At 30.1% G+C, this 21,282-nt stretch overlaps 1 protein-coding gene across 4 annotated transcripts in view; it reads right to left on the bottom strand.

Moving 5' to 3' along the window:
- Window positions 1-16,124: 16,124 nt before the first annotated feature.
- The window catches only part of LOC135131216 (uncharacterized protein), a 46,743-nt gene continuing 41,585 nt past the window's right edge, over window positions 16,125-21,282 (bottom strand). For 2 of the 4 annotated variants that reach the window (XM_064058832.1, XM_064058857.1), the window contains exon 4: window positions 19,002-19,882. In XM_064058832.1, the coding sequence (XP_063914902.1) occupies window positions 19,556-19,882 (327 nt within the window). In that variant the 3' untranslated portion in view covers window positions 19,002-19,555. Of the gene's footprint in view, window positions 18,526-18,574; window positions 18,755-19,001; window positions 19,883-21,282 lie in introns of those variants that run through there. The other 2 variants (XM_064058841.1, XM_064058850.1) reach the window with 2 other exon arrangements.

Here is a 21,282-nt window from a genome sequence, read left to right as displayed (position 1 = left end):
GAGTTATAAAATTTTAAGGACACATATGTTTTGATATGCATAGTGAAATATTAATAAAACGCCACTTTCTTTCTATAATTTCAGATAAATTAAGCAAGGCATGTGGTTTAATAGCCAAACATTTATTGCATCAACATCCTCAAAAGAATTAATAAGTAAATTTTAGCTAATTTTCTGTAATACTTAAAGAAATGACAGAACCACGTCACTCTACAAATTGCAACGAAAAGTAAATGAAGAAAATTTTGAGATATGTAATATGTATTTGAAATATTTGGATAGGTAAATTTAAGTTAGCGTTGTATTTCCATTATTTCGGAGTTTACATGTGTAAATAACAATAAAATCGATAATAAATTTCGCAATAAGAAGACAGACAAAAAACTGTAATACGTACTACGGACCACAGAGACAACAGACTACAGATAGATGGAAATGAAAGGTAAAGATTCCCATATTAGAAAAGCTGTCAAACGCCTGAACGATACGTATAGTATTTACGCCCTAGTTTAAAAGCTCGAAAAATAAAAAAATACAGGGTGTTAATAACTAATTTACATGAAGTCGTGAACACGACTTAACCAAAAAATTGAAAGGTTGACGACTAACTAACAAAGTAATTAATTTAGTAAAAACAAAAAATGAAGCGGCATAATAAAGTCCAAATAAAAAAATGTTTTTTCACTAGCGGCCATGAACCATGCAAAAGTCGACTCATTTAGAGGTAGCAAATTCAACTTTTGCGACCACGGGTTCAAAAAGAAGATTGAGGTTATGTACGCAGTACTTGATGTGATTATTTTTCAAAAAATGAATAAATGTGTGCTACTAACATTACTTGAGTATACGCATGCTAGTTGGTAGACGGTAGAAGATAAAATGATTAATTCAGCGACAAGTGTAAACGGTATTCTTTGTGTTGAAGATTTAGATTAAGTTTGATTAGAAATCAAAACAAAATCATGTTGCGTCAAAAATTGAACTGTTATTTTTTCAATTTATTTGATTATGGTGTCTGCTAGTGAAAAAAATAGTATATTAACCACGGTTGCAAAGCTACTTCTAGACCTCGCGCTTCAGAGCCCTCGACGCTGCGCGTCTCGGGTTCTAATTTGCGCTCGGTCTAGAATGCTTGGCTTTGCAACCTTGGCTAATAATATACTATTATGTACCTACAATAACGTTTCCCGTTTTCGATCGTGTGTGGTCGGTCTGTCCACCCAATAGAAATTTATTGGACAGCTATTTATCCGTTCATGATCTTTATGAACTACGATTGGCCATGAAAATTTAGTTAGGTTTGTTGATAGTTGGTAAAAAATAGTCAAAATTCCCTTAATTATTCTTGTCAGGTTATCTTATTTCAAATGTGAGGTTAGGAAATGTGTTAGACACTAAAATATTATTAACAAATGAAAAAAATAGAAAACTAGAGCTAGAAATAGGTAAATACATATCAGGATAAGTATGTGAAACTACTGACAGACAAAAAGTATAGCAGTGAAACAATTTGTCCACAATATAGAAAAATTATCAATGCCTACTTTAATTCTAAAAGTTCGTGATTGCACAACATTAATACTAATAATAATAATTCCTTTATGATTTTTATTTTTACATTTTACGTTTTAGGCTCGTTTTTAAGGTAAGTGAATCAACAAATTTTACTATTTGTTTGCAAGTTTCGTAAACAAATTATCAATACAGTAAATTTATTCAATAATTACATACAACTATAAATAAAATGTATGTTAATTACACATTATCTCTTTATAACGTCATCTCAGAAACTTAAATCATTAATGTACTCTACTTCCTGAAACGCAATATTGCTGAACAGTTAAGAAGTTTTTTTTATTATCAAAATATTTTATATTTGTTTTAATTTAAAAACAAAATTATTCCAAAGTTTAACCAGTTGCGAAGTTGATTATTCAAAAGAGTTTTGGTTTTTAAAATATGTAGATTATTTAAATTATTTTAGAATTACTAGATCATATTTAGAGAAATGTTTGATTTTTACTTTTCTGTGATCTCAACTTTTGTTATTTTATTTATTTTTTTAATACATGTAATTTTTAAATAATGTTAAGCTCTCTTTTACTTTGAAAACCTCATGACCTTTACTTTAACGTTCATTTGGTTGGGAAAAAATTCTCTCGGGTTTTCATCGAAATTTTCAGATAGTTTTCAGGTGTACCTTACTTAAGGACTTATTTCCTTTTGTTTTCTTAATTCTACTGTATATACTAAAATATTCTAAGACTAATCTAGTTTAGTATTATTCAAAGTGTTAGTTCAAATTTTCAAATAGCCGCTTTAATTTTTACTTCCCGAGCGAAAGCGAAGGAAGTATTGTAATCGAGTCTTTTCATGACCTCTACAGAACGAAAAAAGTACTCTCTCGTTTCCGTCTGTCTGTCTGTCTGTCAGTCGTCTGTCTGTTACACAAAAATATACTCATACTTGTAGCGTACAAATCCACTTTTAGTTTTTTCGCTAAACCTTCAAATTTTCACAAAACACTTGCCAGGTATAATAATGTTTTATTCCCAGCACGGTTTAAACGTCTCCATGGCGTAATGGGTGAATCGGAGATAATGGGGATCTGCGGTACTGCAATTGTGGTTCGATGCCGAACTTGACCCTTTATTTTTTTTTGCATTGGTATAACGATGTGACTACTTCTCTTTTATGTTGTGACTAGAAGTTTCCATGTTGATCACGTCATCACAAATTTTTTATTGGTAAAATTAAGATCGAGTCACCTCATTTTCTTCAAAAAGTGAAGAATACTTACGACTTTATATATTAATGATAAAATAAGAATTGTAATATTCCGAACATTTTGTTCGATTGTGGTTTAATTAATAATTTTAGTCCTGTTTTGACAAGACAAACTCATTCAATTCAAATTAACTTTTACGTGACATTCTTGAGCTTCAGACTGCTATTACCTACTGCTGAAAGACAAGGGGTGTTATTTATGCCTCTGCGTTTTACTTTACAGCGGTTAACATAAAACGAAAATCATAAATTCAAATTTTATAATTATAAGAGCTGGATTTGTCGGATTATATATAGCCTTCGACCAATTTTTGATTGATTAAATTAAGAACCTCATTTTTTAGATTTGCTTATGCTGGGTCACTCAAAAAAATTAATGAATCAGTCAATTTATTTTATTCAATAAATCAGAAAAAGATTATTCCAAAATTGAATACTTTGAAATCTTGCCGACGTTTTAAAGTTATTGTAAGCATGGTAAATTATTAATCAAAATCTAGCTGTTTATTCCAACAAAAAATTGATGACGTCATCTCAAAATTTTGCCGAATAAATTCTACCCAAATCGTGCAAAATATGATGAATTTTTACTTGTGATTTATCACTGCTTTTATATTTTTAGATTTGCTTAAACAGGTGGTTCAAAAAAATTAATGAATGAGACAATTTATTTTATTGATTAAATCAGGCACGGCTCACTCCATTTTCTCAGAAAATTTTGGGAATACAATACTGTTATTTTTAATATTACTCTGCACCAATGCAAGTTGATCTACGTGTCCTTGCAAATTGCATGCTTGAAAGCTGTTGGATATGTTTTATTGTACTTCAGGAGCGAGGGAAGTTCTGTCGAAACAACTTTCGACCAATTTTTTTAGCTGTGGAAATTGGAAAATTCTTATAACTCCATTGTTTAAGCTCATGAATTTACTCGTAAAAGTATCTTTAAATATTCTTTTAAATTTACTTTCAAATTATACTTAACTTACTTTGGAATGCCATAATGTTACACAGTATACTGAACGGTATAACAACAAATGAGACTTTACTTAACTGTCGACAATTTTTTCTTGAAATGCTGATATTCCAAAACCATTTAAAAACACATCCTAAAATATCTACCACCGAAAAAATTGATAATATCACTTAAAAATATGTATAAGAAATAAATCTTTGTGAAAACATGCCCTCTGAAATGCATAACGCTATCTATTGGTTGTGGTTAACAGGCAAGGGAAAGTCGATAAAAATGACTTCACACGCTGTTTCAACATTACATTGAAATATGGTAAAATTTTTTTACACTGCTTGGAAAATCCCATTACAATGTGTTAGACTAGTGGCATTTCGTGTAACTCCACTAGCTGATGTTTAAAATAAGCAGGAAGTCGGATCACATCTCAAAAGCACATATGAAAATATGCCATGAAAAAAAATTAATATTGTCTCAAGCAGCAATATTTATTCTACTTTTCGAGTAGATAGATAGATGAATTTTGTTAGTAAGAAATAATTTTAAAAAACAACATTAACATATAACGTGCGACACTTTAAATTTATGACGCAAGTAGGTTGGTAATTTAGCAATATAACATCAACTTTAATTCAGTTAGAGATGCGTCATTTTACAATTTAGAGCATACATATTACATGATGTAAAAATACATATTTACAAACAGGTGCATGCAACAAACACATCTTTATTGTTATTTGAGCAAAATTATACTCATAAAACTATTCAGTACTATTGATACTTCGAACTTTGTTATTTGCTTGTTCTAGAACCGTGAACAGTTTTTTACACTCGAATAATCTTTACTTTCTGAATAAAAGAATTGTCGTTAATCATTGCGGTTAATTGATAGTTACTATATCTCTTTACATTTCAAGAATTTTATTCAAATTCACTCAACCCTTCTTGTGAAAAACGGAAGTACATATTAGATTTCTTTAAATGTTACTTTCACTGAATCATTGTATAATTCAGTTGTTGTAAAGTGACGTCAGGGTCAATATATACATGATCTTGAACTTAATATGAATACATTACAAAAATAATCCATGCATAATGTCAGAAGCCGAAGAATAATACGATATTGTAAAACATTCCAAAAAAACAACGTGTATGCATAAATACATACATCATGAGATATTATATTTTTCAATTTTTATCTTTAACTCTCTTAGTTTTATATAGGTTGTTTCTTCCTAACTAGCTCAACATTAATTAAACGCCAAAGAATTTGCAAATTAATTTGTAAATTTAGAAATTAACACCAATCCAAAAACCAAAACAGAAAAAAACTCATCCACAGATCTACCGATTTTAGAATATGTAATTTTTATGATAACTTGAAGTAAAACGACATGTCTATACTTATTAAGGTTAAACTATGTAGGTGCTAGGAATTCTAGGCATACTAGCAAATATTTATGATAAATATTAGAAATTGGAAATTACGAACATTCCGATATGGCATTACGTAAAGTTTACAAAACTACTATCATACTACAATGAAACGAAAAACTATCAAAAATATCTAACTTAAAGACATAATAATTATCGCTGTTCTTTGTTAACCTTTTCGCAACAACGCGATGACTGTTTTCTTTTATTGTCACGTCATTTATTACACTCACACTCGAAACTTTCAACCAATAATAACCATAATTATCATCTACATTTTGAAAAATGTTGATGAATAAAATATCTTTTTTTTTATCTTGACATGCCCTAGTAACTGAAACAGCCAAGAAATACATATGATGTAACGACTTGCAAACATGCAACAATTATAACGAAATAACTGAAATAATAACAGAGACCTTGAAAACTGAAGCTTTTACATGCATTGTGCATTCAAATAATCACTTGGCAAAAGTAACTAAGCAAATTGTACGAACATGTTTAGAAACATGTGAAACGATAAATTAATAAACCTGTGTAGAAGTTTCACAACGTGTGTTGAACACCTCTCACTTTTAACACGAAAATGTGCATACGAATTTTCACTGTCATTGCCAACACTTAAAGAACACAGCAGTTAGAGAACGACAAAAAATGTTATGTAAAAGATATTTATTTTCCATAACAGTTACCGTAAACATAGAAAGCTATTTTTGATATAATATAGCTCTATAATTAGTTAAAACTTAAGTGAAATGCAATCGGTGATGTAAAAATTACATAAAAAACATATCGTCCTGAAATTAATTAATTAATTTATTAATTAAAGTGAAATTATTACAAAGTGATTATTTGATTAGTGACGTTACAAATTAATAATAATATGTATTCATCTTTGTGCTTCAAAACTAATTCACGTTGGATTAATAGCATATTTTTCCCTTTTTAGTCCCAAAGCAACGGTGAACGTACATATTATGCATACTTATCTCGAAGCCTAGTTATGTAAGAACTTAATGCACACGACTATAATTAGTAAAACAGTCCACTTACTCGAGTTTCAATAACAAGTCCTTTCTAATTCTTTGAAAAATACTTAAAAAAATCACGCACGAACTGCACATGCACTACTCTCCAAAGCTGATGCCGGCATCTAAAAGCGCACCTCCACTTAAAAGTATGGAAACACTGCTAACCTTCTTTTAGTAAAAAAAATATCATTTGTCAAATGAGTCAAGGCTGATTGGCTCACTTTCTTGCATAAGACGGTTGAACGGACATAATAGAAGATAAATACTGCTGAGAACACAAACCAGTGGTCAATGACGAGAATGTGGAAAAGAAGTCTTCAACGAAGTGGTGGTAACCTATTATTGTTTTGAACTATTTTTCGTGTGAAACTTATTACTAATTGATTACTTTTAAGGCTTATAGAAGATTCCCATACTCATACTTTCATTAATATGCCATAAAATTGCCCATTAGACTTCGAAGGGGAAAACTTCTCAGATCCTTAAACTAAATTACTTTCATATGAATAGTAGATAGTCGATTTATTTAGGTCTGAATCTCCTTAATAAAATAATTTGCGAAAGCGAAGACACTCAAGGCTTTTTTACTAGCCTTAAATTACCATAATATAGTTATGTGTATGAATAAGGCACAGCGCTTTCGTAATTCCGATTACACAGACTTTATAATAAAACAAAATTTATTTTGAAGAGATGAAAATGCCAGTGGTTCATTAAAACTGGTGTATTATAGGTTACCCCACAAAGCTAACGTTACATCATTAGAACGTTTTTTTTCGTTGCATAAAGTATTCACACATCGTTTGCTCTTTAACTGGGTCATATTCCACTAATAAATTTAAATTTGAATTTAGCTTCTGACATAACTTTTTTTTTCTGGTAACCTATATATTATTTAACTTAAGCGTCATAACCAATTCTGGAAATTTGCTAAACGTTGCGTATCGTGTTTATTTCGACAACGCACTTACTGGAATAAAAACAACGTAAAGTGAATAAGTGTGTATCCTACATGAAGTATTAACTTTTCTATAGTAAAATACTGTTTCGTAAGAGAAGGAAAATAGAAAAACGTTTAAGCAAGTTTTAGATAACCGACTTTGCGTGTTCAGTGAAAACGCTCCAGAAAAAACGATATTGACATTTACACATGTAATTTAGCAATAAATAAATGTTGCGTTACAGCAGTACATACTATCTTTGCTAATATGTATATAGTACGCCATTTTTACTTTACAAGATAGCAGTCGTAAAAAAATCCAGTTCAAATTTTCAACCACCACTACTTAAAAACAGTTTGACTAATCTTGGTAAAATTTTTATACTATGAGCCATCTAGATTTCGAGTACGTTGTGTTGAAAAAAGTGATTTTGAAAATGCGTTGATATACCCCTTTTAAACTATACTTAGTTTTAGATCGTTAAAGATACGTATTAAGATTATTCAGTGATTGTAGTGTTGGAACTACTCTTTTTAGTTCCCAACAGGGAAGTTTTCAAAAAAGTACGATTTTTCGAAGGTTCAACACAGACTAAAGTCTCCTGAATTGGTTGTTGTGGTTTGAGTGATTACAAAAATTTTCGCAGAATAATCAATGACATTTTTAATTGTGAAAATAAATTGTAATAATGCATATTGCTATTATTTAATGTTAAGTATTGTTGCTTATCCAATTTTGTTCTACCTATATCTATATAAAGCACAATTTTAGACGTTCTTTAATAACATTACACACGGAGACTACCGCCAGTGGTTCTCTTCATTGCAACGTTATAATGTGACAAGAAATTTAAGCAGAGGAAAAGAATAATCATTAGTACGAAAAGACGTAAACTTCAAAATAAGACAAAACAATCTAATAATCCGTTGACTGCATTAAATTTATTTTTTTCTATATATAATATAATAAAAATTGTTCTTCTGCCAGAACTTTCAGATAATTATGAGTAAATTTTGATACCCAATTGTCTTAAAGCAAGCGACAAAGTTTTTTTATTGTTGGGGTAATTAGAAACCTCTTTAAGTACCAATTGTACTTGTTGATTAAAGAGTCAACTTATTACCAATATCATTAATAGAAACAATCGCTTGTAGTTTTATGTAAGTTTTTGTACCTAATGTGTGCCATTTGTGTTGTATCAGTATATTGTGTTACCTCGGGACTTTACGTCTTATTACCAACATATTGTTGGAATGTTCCTCTAAACTAATGCGGTTTTTCCAGTTACGCAAATTCATATTATGCATTTTTATTTTCATTAAACTCTGTACATAAAAACTACAATACTTACGTACAATTGAAAATATGTGAAAACATAATAAAAATTTACTAAATAAATAGTTAAGATTTGTTCTGAATTGATCTTTTTACTTGTGCAAATTTGCAGAGCATACGAGGTTTCCATCCACCACTAAGCATTTTTTAAACAAAATACGGGAAGTAAACAAAGGTAGACAACAGGAAAAACTAAAGTTAAGATAACATAATCGTAGTACGTATGAAAAAAAATTTGTATTTATATTGTGTACCATCGACTAAATAATTCGTCTTCACCATTGTAAAAATCAAGAAATCAGTGCAATTATTTTTTAAACTCTTTGGATACAGATTACCAGAGTTTGATTTCATTTATCGGGCGATATGAAGTTCAGAATTTCTGATTTTAAACTATGGAAATACCTTATCTTTGAAACTTTCCTTTATTTAGTTAAAGTAATTTTCTAATTATTAATTTCACAACGAGCTGGACGAATTTTTTTTCACTACACAGTCACAGCAATAAGATATCGAGAGTAAATTTAAAATGTCACCTGCTTGATGATTTTTCACCAAAGTGATGCAACAGCTGACGTTTTGACGACAATGTCATTATTATACGTAGAGTGTTGCTGTTTTCATCACCCTCCACTGTTTTCTTTGTTACTCCCATAATAATTAACCCCGCTTGATTTTTTACTTTTTGGCTATTTGTAAATGCGGTATTTCAAAAAATGTATAATTTCAATGAATTAATAAGTGAAATTAAATACTATTATACTCCTATCAATAAAGAAAAATTTCGCAATTTGGCAATCATCGAGCAAGAATAAACATCACTTTCTAACATTTCGGCGCATACTTAAACGTTAAACAATACTTATAGCAGATGGATCTTATTTTAGTTTTAGTTAGTTTAGTTGGCCAAAAATCTTATAATTTTCAAAATACCAGTTCAGGACGGTTCACACTGTTAATTTAGATAAAATTTGTTGAAAAATTGTTAAAATTACACCAGCAAAACACTTGGTTTAATATCTAATTATGTTCAGTTGAAACTTCAAGTACATTCACTATTTTATTAATTAAAGACTGTATTTATACATAATATGCTGTTGAATATTTGTTTCCGAAGTCTTTTTAAAAATATTTCAAGGTAGCTATCGGCATCTTACAATTCTGATTTATCAGAATTATATAATGATTCATATATTATTGTGCCTATAAATGCATATTTTAAGATAAATTAATGCTTATGTTTACATTACTAATAAGTAGGCTTCGGATCTTAGGTTTTCTGCCTTTTTATATCTACTTCAGGCGTTGCAGCGAAATTTATATATTTATCCGAATTTAAAAAATTCTATTTATTTAACGCCCATTTATTACTACCTAAAATGCCTAATTTACCGTTAGAGACCTAAAGTGTTAATTAAACGACCTAATTGTAAATTTTAAAAGACTTAAAATAGGATTCCACGACCAACGAAGCAGACGTGCTTGCACAATAGAGATTTTCCGTGAATTCATTGTCTTGGTTAGCAGATTGTTTAAAAATGGGTTGTAAACAACGCCTTTGAGTGGGTGTCGCCAACTAAGAACGCTGGCCTGCATTTCATTTAGATTATAGCCGGAAGGAGGTGAATCTCTGAAAAAGCATTTTATTTTAGAAGTTTATTGTTAGTGATACTGAGTGTCTTTGCGTGTTAGTGAGTGTGGTGGGGCCGGTTTTGATTTTTGTGCATACAGTAAAGAATCCTCAAAATGCCTAAGGTAAAATCATCCATGAAAGATAAAATCAAATTATCGTTAGGGAATAATTTGGACACTAATTTTCAATTTTCTTCAAAGACAATGGAGTTATTCAAAAAAGTGTGTGGAAAAGTTGTAAGTAAACTAAAATACCGAAACTTGAATTATATTCACATTTTTGTTTCCTAGTTTAAGTGCGAAAAAAAATCACACTTTGAACAACACTGCAGTGGCGATGCACATAAAAAGAACAAGAATAAATCCAATACACAGGCTTTATTAAATATTAGTTCTGACAATGATTTTACGCAATTTTGCATCGATTTATGTAGGGCATTTACGGCAGCAAATATTCCATGGAATAAAGTTAGTTGTTCTGAGTTTAAAAATTTTATGCATAAATAAGGCATTTACCCACAGAAAGCACGCTGAGAAAAAATATTTACCAAAAGATTACGATATGGTGAGCACTAGAATTTTTATTAAAATTTTTTTTAACATAAATTGTATAATTTACAGGTAATTAAACAAATTAGAAATTCTATTGGCAATAATAATATATGGATTAGCGTCGATGAGACGATAGACAGAATGGGAAGAAGATACATAGACCATTTAGTAATTGGAAAGTTATCTTCTGAAAAAGCTGGCCGTCCATTTCTACTAACTTTGAAGCAGCTTGATAAAACTAATAGCAACACAATCTCGAGATTTATAAACGAATCATTGGCTGTGCTTTTGATAATTTTAAGTATTGAAATTGTTAATTTGTAGCTTTATTGTGGCCAAAAGGAACTGAACACAAAAAATTTAAATAGTTTGTATCAGATGGTGCTTCATACATGATCAAAACTGGTACTAATTTGAAGGTTTTTATGAAAATATAACACACTTAACATGTATAGCACATGGGTTACATTTAGTGTCTGAAACAATTAGACTGAATTATCCTGATGTCAATGGGATAATTAGCAATGTTAAGAAAATCTTTTTAAAAGCACCAACAAGATAAAAGTTTTATAAAAACAGTTTACCAAATACACCTCTCCCACCTGAACCTGTATTAACCAGGTGGGGCATTTGGATTCAAGCAGCATTGTTTTATGCAGAACACTTTGATGTTTTAAAACAAGTCAGTAAATATATGTATAATGGTCTTTTACTATCATTTTTATATTGAATATTTTTAGGTTGTAATGTCATTTGAAGCCACAGATGCACAAACCATTAAAAAAGCTCAAGAATTCCTGAATAAAGCAAACGTTAAAAATAAACTCTTATACATTAAAACTCATTTTAAAATTATTACTGATGCAATAGAACAATTAGAAACTATAGGTTTAAACTTAAACCAAAGTATGGAAATTGTGTAAAAAGTGTATACATCTTTAAAAAACATACCAGGAAAGGTGGTGGAAATGGCGTTCCAAAAATTATGTTCCCTATGAAAAAAGAATCCAGGATACGATTTTATATGTTCAGTAAATAACGTAATTTGCGGTAATGGAAATGCTACCAACAATACATACATAAATGAAAACGTAGATTGTTCAATGTTTAATTTTTCACCCATCACTTCTTGTGATGTGGAACGCACGTTTTCAAAACTTAAAAGTGTTTTAAGCGACCAAAGGTGTAAATTTACAATCGAAAATTTAGAGAAATACATAGTTTGCTTTTGTAACTCATTTTAAATACCTGAATTACCTAATATTTTATTTTTTGTTAAATACGACTTGCTTTAATTTGATCGCCATTTTTTTGCGATTACTTAGAATTAGTGGACGTAACTATAGATCGTTTGTTTATTTAATCATTTTTTTGTTTGTTACGCAAAATATTTGTTTCTATAATGTTTTGTTTAATGTTTTTTTTTTAATATATATTTTTTTGATGTATGCTTTTTCGTTGAGCAAATATTTTTTCCTCCAGGTTTTTGACCTAAACTAAGATGTTTGTAACCTAATTCATCAATTTTGGGACCTAAAAATGTCTCCTTTTATTCATTTTTTAACGACCTAAAATCCGAAGCCTACTAATAAGTAAATTTTTAAATCATGTGCATTTATTCTGCTTATAAAGAGTGTTTCAAAACGATTTTCATCTAGTTAGCTTCGAAATCGCTCCTATCTTTCCCTTGATGCAAATCTGCAGCCATAGGCGACTAGATGAAAATCATTTTGAAACACGTTGTATTTATTACAGTCAGTACGCTACGTAGGTAGGTACTTCTTAGCATTTTAGGAATGGAAACGTTAGCAACAACAAAATAGAAAATAAATAAAAATCGTTGTCAAATGCATTTAATGTTACCGTTAAAAAGCGAATATATAATAAACTTCAGAACATTGTATATAAAAATTAAGATTTTCGGTACTAACTCAATTTGTCAAAGTTTGAAACGGTTTAAAATCCGATAACATTGCAGAGAATTAACCTATTATATATATGCCTGTCGTCATGTAAGGTGCAAATATCCTTTTCAAAACAAAAATATTTTATCGAGAAGAAGGGACAATTTAGAAAAGCACATTTTAGAAAAATATATTTAGTCTCTAATTATAATAACAATTTAAGTTAGTACATACTGAGTCATTTTTTTTCCAAAAGAATAAATTTTTCTGCATATTTGTTTCTTCTGTGGATATTTTACATATGTAAGTGCACGTCTGGCAGTTCCTGCATATTTTGCCTACATATTTAGACTTTTTTAGTGTAAATCTGATGTCTACTTATTATGGAATTAACGAAAAAAACATCTAAGATTCTTGCTCGAGTTAAGGTAGTATTTGCAGTTCAATAAGCTGCTCATAAAATTGCAACTTTTCATTCTATCGCTTTAGATTTTTGTCCCACTATTATTATTTTTCTCGCTTGAATGTCCCTTGGATCTTCTCTAGATATCGTTGGACCAATTTATCATGACTTTCATATTGTGGTTTTGTTAGTACTCACAAGTTGATGATGTTTCTATAATTCAAGTTTTTACGAAATTTACGATATTTTTATTAATTATGCCACAAATATGCAAAAAAATGTTCAGTTGTTCAGTTTTAAATAAAATTACGAAAATTTGAAAATTTGAAGTATCAAAATGATTTAATTATTTAATTATTAATACTATATATACTATACTTTAACGAAATCTGTCACAAGACTAACATAAAGAAATGAACAAATTATTTATGCACATGCATACCGATATAAGTATTATCAAAGTTATGGTTTCTATCGTAATTATAAACGTTTAAAGCAGAAATATATTATCCAGGAAATGCATAGAAGAAATGTAGGTATTGCCTTCTTTCCAAAGGTGAATCGTTTCGAAACCACTTTCTTGTTAAATGAATAACGACTTGCCCCATTTCTGAGACCTATCACTTTGATATTTTGAATGCGTCTTGTAATATCGCGCAAAAGGTCAAACACGGCACAATATATGTCCATTCACCCTGTATAAAACAAATGGTGACTACATCCCAAATTACGGTTATGTAACTCTCATTAAGAAGTACATACTAATACAATTGTTTATCCTTCACGGACTTTAAGCAATTAAGATCAAGTCATAATTTTAGTTAGTTTAGTTGTTTTAGATATTACATAACAGAATTTTTGTAAAACATTCAGATTATTTTAAAGTATACAATACTAAAAAAATATTTTTAGGCTATTCACAAAATCTTTCAGTTGGAAAAAAATTAACAAGTTATTGAAAATAATGGTACATATATTTCATCGTCATGTCATAATAGGTATTATCAAAATGGTACAGTTCAATGTGGAAAGTGGCATATTCAGTTAGTGCCTATAAAACGAGTACCTACTTGGCAAAATTTCCTGATGAAAGCGTTACTAAGCAGACGTTAGTTCGGCACATCAGAGGCTTGCTTGATAGATTTATAAAAACTGAATGTGTGAATAGAGGCGGATCACCAGGAAGACCTTCAGTCGGTAATGAAGTTGTTGACGATGTAAAAAAACAGCTTAGAGCAAAGTCTTAATAAATCAGTAAGGAAGCTCGTATTGTAAGCTGATATTCCACCAAGCACGTGTTATAAAATTGCAAAAAAACTCTATTTGAATTTTATTTATTTGGTTAAGTACTTGAAAAATTAAGTTTTAAAAAAGAGGAGTACATAATTTGAATGAACTAATGGAGGCTACTTTTGTGACTTACACAAAAGCGAGTCATGGCTACTTTTCTATTGGACTGGAACTTTGTGTTTATCTTGATTTCCTATTTTAAAGTTAAAATAAGCAACATCTTTTTAATGCATATACGATGAATGAATAAATTTTTTTTTTTCATTTTGGATGAGTCCAAAATGAAAAAAACAAATCTTCGGAATTAGCACAAACAAGTTCTTCTACCTGGTGTTAAAATTAAATGGCGAGTTATGTTTCGGGACGTGATACTAAATTTTAGGAATTTATACTAAAATACAGTCAAAAAACGTGCTATGTTCTTCTAAAGTCTTCAACTTTATAAAAGGAAACAATAAATATATCAGTACAAACATGTATAACGTAAAACTATTCAATATTGTGTTTCCAAACATTTGGAGAAAATAAAAAAAAATAAAAAAAATCTTTGATTTAATCAATAAGATAAATTTCTTGATTCATTAATTTTTGATCACATCTGCCAAACAAACAAATACAGGAGCATGGCACATTATAGATTTCAAGTGAAATTTACTTAACAAAATTTCGAAAGACGTCATGAGTTTTTTTTTTCACCATAACCTTAAAATGTATGAAAAACTGCAAAGTAATCCATTTCGTAGTTTCTAACTTGAACTGTAAAATTTTGAATTTTTCAAAAGATTTACATTCATAACGTTAAACATAGGGGTGGGTCACATCTGCAAGAACATAATATTTTACACATTTTAAAGAGGTTTTACTTATCAAAATGTCTAGAAAATGTTGTCATCAAATTTTTGGTGGAGATGATTACATAAATTCTGGTTAGTTTTTTACCATTTACTTTTTACAAGGGATTCTGAAAATATGTGTAAAATTTCACAACACGAGTAGCTTCGGACATTTTCAGTCCAATAAAGTCGCCAATAGACTGCAGACAAAGAAACGCTAGACAGACATAAAATATAGAAATGGATCAAATTCTATTTCCCTAGATTATGTTCAGGACGCACAAAAACCTTAATCGAACAATAAAATTACAACTTTTATCAGACCAGCGATGTCATAAGTCCTAACACGCATTAGCAAACAGATTGAGTTCTGTGTAGTTAGGGGTTAAACTAAAATTATAGCTATATACATATTATAACAAAAAATGTATTTTTGAAATAATGAATATCACTACACTATGAATCTTAAAAAAGATGTAATAATCATGTAAAGCCCTACGCATTATTTAATTTTTAATCTTGCGTTTTTGTTATTTTACTGAACTTCTTTAACATTCTTTTTAAGCGTATTATACGTATACAGTTTTTTTTTCATACAAAATCATTTTAAGCATTTTTAAAGTGCTTTTTGGTTCACATATTAGATGTCTGTTCAAAATTACGTCAAAACAACTTTTGCTTAATTAATTAGTTATTTCGGCAAAAGCTCAAAAAAACTTTCTTTATCATTCTCGTATCTGAACGAACTGACTCGGGGCGAGGCTCGTAAAAATATCTTTTAATTTTGAGTCCTAAACATCAATGTTAAAATTGTTGTTTTGTTTATAAAACCAGAAGTTAAATTCCCAGTTGTAATTTGATATTTTTCATAAGACCATCATGCCACTGTTTGATGTGTTGTGAGAACTTTTTTACTTGTAACTTATCGTATATATTAGGCAACCAAAATTACAGATTGAATTTTTAACTCTCGTTTCAAATAGTTTATTTAGTGAGATAAAACAAAACAATCAATGAAACATTTATTTCTACAAACTAATTATTATTAACATGGTTCACATTCGATTTATTAACGGGTACATACTCACAGTTTATAGTGTTGTCAAAATAAAACTAATCCGATAACTATAAAATCTGGGTACATGATAATCAGCAAGAGTCATAATTAAAATAGCAAGCCAAAACTAACAATACCTACTGATAACAAGAAGATATGTATATAGCAAAAATTAACAATGTAACAACAATTATAATAGGTAACTGCAAAAATAAGCGCAGAGACTTATACATGCGTTTATTTTATTCTCATTTTTTCATTTTTTATTTCTTTAATTATATTTAAATTTTGTACATTTTCAATATATTAATAACAACAGTTTGTTATAATTGTTACCATTGCTTTACGCACATAATTAAAACGATTTATTTTCATATTTTTACCCGGCGCCTCCACCAAATTTAAATAAGATTTCAATTATGCTAATGGACAAGTGCTAGAATTTTTGTTGTTCTAATTTTTTATCACGTAAATACACACCTATTCACTTTGATACTTTGCTTCTAAATCATATAAAAGCTGCTCCCGCCTTTTGTACTACCATATATATTATATCAACACAAAATTAATTTTATGGCTGATTATTATTTTTAATAATTTATACACGTGACCAAAAAAGACGAGAACCCTTATATAACTGACACGACTGATTTATTGAATTCCCTTGAAATCGGTGCAAAAATGTCAAAGAATTAAAAGTTTTCCAAAAAAATCAGTAGATGAAATATGAGTACATGTTCCTTTGGGTCCTGCAATGTGTACACAGATAATTTATACATGAATCATCCTGAAACTAAAATGTTTGTTCTAATAAGGCTTAATGATAATTTAAATACGAATTAGCAGTAATAAGTTGTGCGTCAAACAATTATTCAGACCTTCTAGCTTCAATTGATAGAACCAGTTTGTAGTAAACAAAAGGGGCGACAACGAAACATTAACTCCAACAAAAAAATACTTTTAAGGTTAACAGTGTGTCAGTTTCAGATCAATGATATCTATGCGTTAGCACAATCAATGTTAAGTCAAAATTTTTCATTTCTTTGGTACAGTCGCGGCCATAGAAAAGTGGACCTTTTTCACACAACATAGTTTTAGTTGCTATTTTTTTTTTATATCATAATAGCAATTTGCATGTATGTTCCTGATTTGAAAAACGGGGCAGAGACAAAATTATTTGATTTGTCAAGTAAAACATTAATGAAACCCTAAAATTTGTTAAAATTTGAAAGTGCGTATCAAACGTAGTGGTCTAGTTTTCTCTGGCCACAACTGTACATATGTCGTGGAAATACCAGCGGTTAACATCATTCAAGCATTTTTAAAATATTTATTGTGTTTTTTTTTCCTACACAACAAAAGTATCCAATGAAATAAACTTCACACATCTGAATAATAGCAACTTGATGAATTGACATTTAAAGATTAATGTGGGTAGTGAAAGTTACCTATTGTTGTGCACATGAGATAGGAAAACCTGTTTTAAAAAATCATTCTTTGTTAACACTGTATGTTTGCAATATTCCTCAAGGAGAATCTAAGTTATTACCTTTGAATACTCACCGTGAATTGAAGTTTTTCACTTACATGGCTAAATATATTTGAATTTAATTTGTAATATAAAAGTAGTGATTGGTATCACTATTTTGTATGTTTTCCAATGTGTGTATAATTTATGACAAAACATTTACCGTGTTGGTATAAAAACAAAAAGTGAATTAACGCTTAAGATATTTTCTAGACATATAATTAGATCTCACAATGATAATAAAACTTAGTTTTTCTACACGTAAGTGTATTAAATATAACATGAAATAGTAAATGAAATTTCATAAGTATAAGATCACAACATTCTAAGACCTTGGTTGCTTAACAAGTAGGTAACAAAAAAATTTACAATTATTATATTTACATTAAAATAACGATCGACATATAATTAGTGTTATTTCAGCAATAATTCTTTCTACAGTTTCAACTATACTGTGCATTGAGCAAGATATCTAGGATAGGGTGTACAAACGCAAGGTTTTGCTCTCCATTAGGAGCCTTACTAATTATTTCTACAAAGTCATGTATGTATTAACACTTATTTCTACGTTTTGGCAAAAAATCGTTCAATTAAGCTAAATAATATTAAGTTTATATGTACATACATAGAGCAATTGATAACAATAATGGCATTAACTGACTGTTACTACATCCAAATTTTGCTCTCCGCTAATTAGGTGGAATTAGGATCCGAAAAAATCGGTTTGTCCGTTGTCGCTTCGATAACTATTCCTTTAGCTCCAAAAATCTTCCTCAAGAAGGGTCTCATTGTTTCCAGTAGCCTTTGGGCTCTTAAAGCTGTGTTCTAAAAATTATCTCGTTTGAATTTGGCTTCAGGAGAATTTTAATCTTACGATCATGTAGTCTCCTACAGTGGTAGACAAGTTAGTGACCAAAGTGTATGTAGATCCGAAAAGTTGACTCGGAAACTCTAGTGATACTTTTTGGTCTTTCTCAAAAATTACAATATCTTCAGTAGTGGTGGGAAGTTTAGGGGTTGTGGTTGTTTCCCAAGCAAAGCCTGCCGAGCGTTTCTATAATTAAAAGAAGTCTTTTTATAAAATATTTATTATTTTTAATATGAGTATGGTGACTAGTGAAGGTTTCATATAACAATTTGAGATTTCTATTTGGGGTTGACGTGCTACGTGAAAGGTGGAATAAAATAAATATAAAATGTTTATTGTAATTTATTACAAAAATTCCAAAAGAACACAAAGTGTATTAAATTATTTATTTCGTACTTATTTACAAAACTAAGACTAATTCATCATATTCACAATAAAATATATACATAATCTCAAATTGTCATACGAAAAAGGTGATATATTGTGAATAATATGATTTCCAATGGTTTCTACAAATGATAACAAAGCACAATAAATTATAGAAAGATCGAAAGAGAGAGAGAGATAGAAAAGACAGAAAACAATTTTGTTAAAACAACAACACTGGGTTAAGTTACGAAACTGAGAATATTTAGTAAAATTAGGACGATTACAACAACCATAACAAGTTTTGATAGTGAAAGTGATATCACGCATCGCCCGAAGGGTGGAATAATTTCGGGCCACGACCTGTACAAGTGACTAGAATAAAAGCTGCCACAGAATGATTGCATTATTTGCAGTAAATCCAAACTTATAAGGTTATACGGCTTTTACAAATTTAGTCAATCTTAAATGGGTCAATCTCCGACCATTCAGCAAAACCCACAGTTCTAACTAACTAGCACCGTACAAGTTACATTGCCATATAAGCTTATTTTTGTTTTACTGCACAATTTGGCCGTTATGCTTGTTGTAAGTACGTTTGCTTGAAGATGGTGAGCCACATTAAACAGCCCCATATCCCGCCGAGAAGGAGGCTCCAGCGCCGGCGTGGCCCGCCGCAGGGGCACCTACACCGCCTCCCAGGAGCGCCCCGAAATTGAAGCCAGTGTGTCCTCCACTAGAAGAGCCGCTGGTGAGCTTGCTGGTGACGGCGGTCAACAGAGGACCGGCGGCCTGCAGCTTCTGCCCGATCACCCCGGAGATGATGCCGGATAAGGAGACCACAGGATCTTGTGGAGGATAGATACCTTGAGCCTTGTTTTTGGCTATGTTGGTATGATCCAACTGGTCGATCCAGAGGGTCTTCTTGTCGATGAATGAATTGATTTTCTGTGAATGGATGAATGAGCGTGCGGTGCCAAGATGGAAACAGTGTTGTGCATAGTTAATTATGGGTTGGGGCAAGATAACGTCGATTTTGAGATAAATGGCATGCTTTGTTTTGGTTTAGATATTTTTCATGAAGGCACCTGAACAATGAAGACTTGTACATGATTACTGGTTGTAAAAGTTCGGACAGTATTTATGTAGTTGCATAATAAATTAATGTATGGTGCTAAAAAATGATCATTATGCATGACAGTGATTGCAAGCCAGTTAACTTTATGTATTACAAAGTTGCATGGTCATGTTCAGAGGAAAAGTTATTGTATAAGACTGAATTTTTTTATAAAGGTCAAAGTTTTACTTACAAGACAACGATAAAAAATAAACTAAAATAAAACTTTGAAAATAAAGTTTCATATTTTTTGTTTGAAACGCAGAAACACCGTTAATTTTAAATATGATAAAAATTAAATAAATGAACACCAAATATTATTGAAATTTTTAGAGAATTTATTCAGAATAAGCCAAAGATCAAAACATCAAAGTTTAAAAATGGTAGTTATTTTTGCAACAAATTCAATATAATTTTAATTATTTTCAAAGTAACAGTAACAGTAACACACGGATAGGTATGTATATAACGTCTGATAGTTAAAGAGTCCAACAAAGAATACATTCGGTTCATATTCTTAAAATTATGGTGAAATTTTGAATACATCTATTGATTTTTTACACTAACTAATGTAAGAATTTGTCACCATAAAAACACAACAAAAAGTATTTATTTCACTATTTCGCACATATTGCACACAATTTTTTTTTGCGCTGTGGGCGATATGTGTACATCAAATTTGTGCCACTGATTTTGCGTTTGATTTACCAAGTATTAGGACGGTTAGTATCATATAATAAATTGATTATGTCTTTTCTGATTTTTAAATATTTATAATTTTTTTTTCAAGTAATAACGAACAAATGATCGGTAGTTACGCTAGACTCTTGGTGATGGGGTGATATTAAAGAATAATACCAGACGAAGCTGTAATTCTAGGATCTCAAAAGTTAAAGTTAATTAATCTAGTCAATGCATATCATTACTTAGTCTTAATACCCGTAATGATAGGAGTCTTGCCTGAATGCCGGTCATTTCCGGGTCAATGGTGGGTCTTAAAACAATAAAATCATGAATTTTTACCCTGTCTAGCTACTACCGGTAAGTTTGTGTATTTCGTGTTATTTTTTTAAATCAGCAATCAAACATTAAATGCAAAATAAAACTTAAGAGCAACAAGTGTTAAAAATAAAAATAGTTCTGGAAACTTACACCGTTTCTTTTACTAAATGAATCTGGTACAGCCCATTTTAATCTTTTAAACTGACTTTAAATTAACTCAATACATTTT

Source organism: Zophobas morio, unplaced genomic scaffold, assembly GCF_036711695.1.
Source record: "Zophobas morio isolate AGI-343-1 ecotype UQ-CSIRO unplaced genomic scaffold, CSIRO_AGI_Zmor_V1 ptg000002l, whole genome shotgun sequence".
Lineage (NCBI taxonomy): Eukaryota > Metazoa > Arthropoda > Insecta > Coleoptera > Tenebrionidae > Zophobas > Zophobas morio.
Note: the sequence above shows the minus strand (reverse complement) of the source record. Positions and strands in the feature narration are given on the sequence as shown.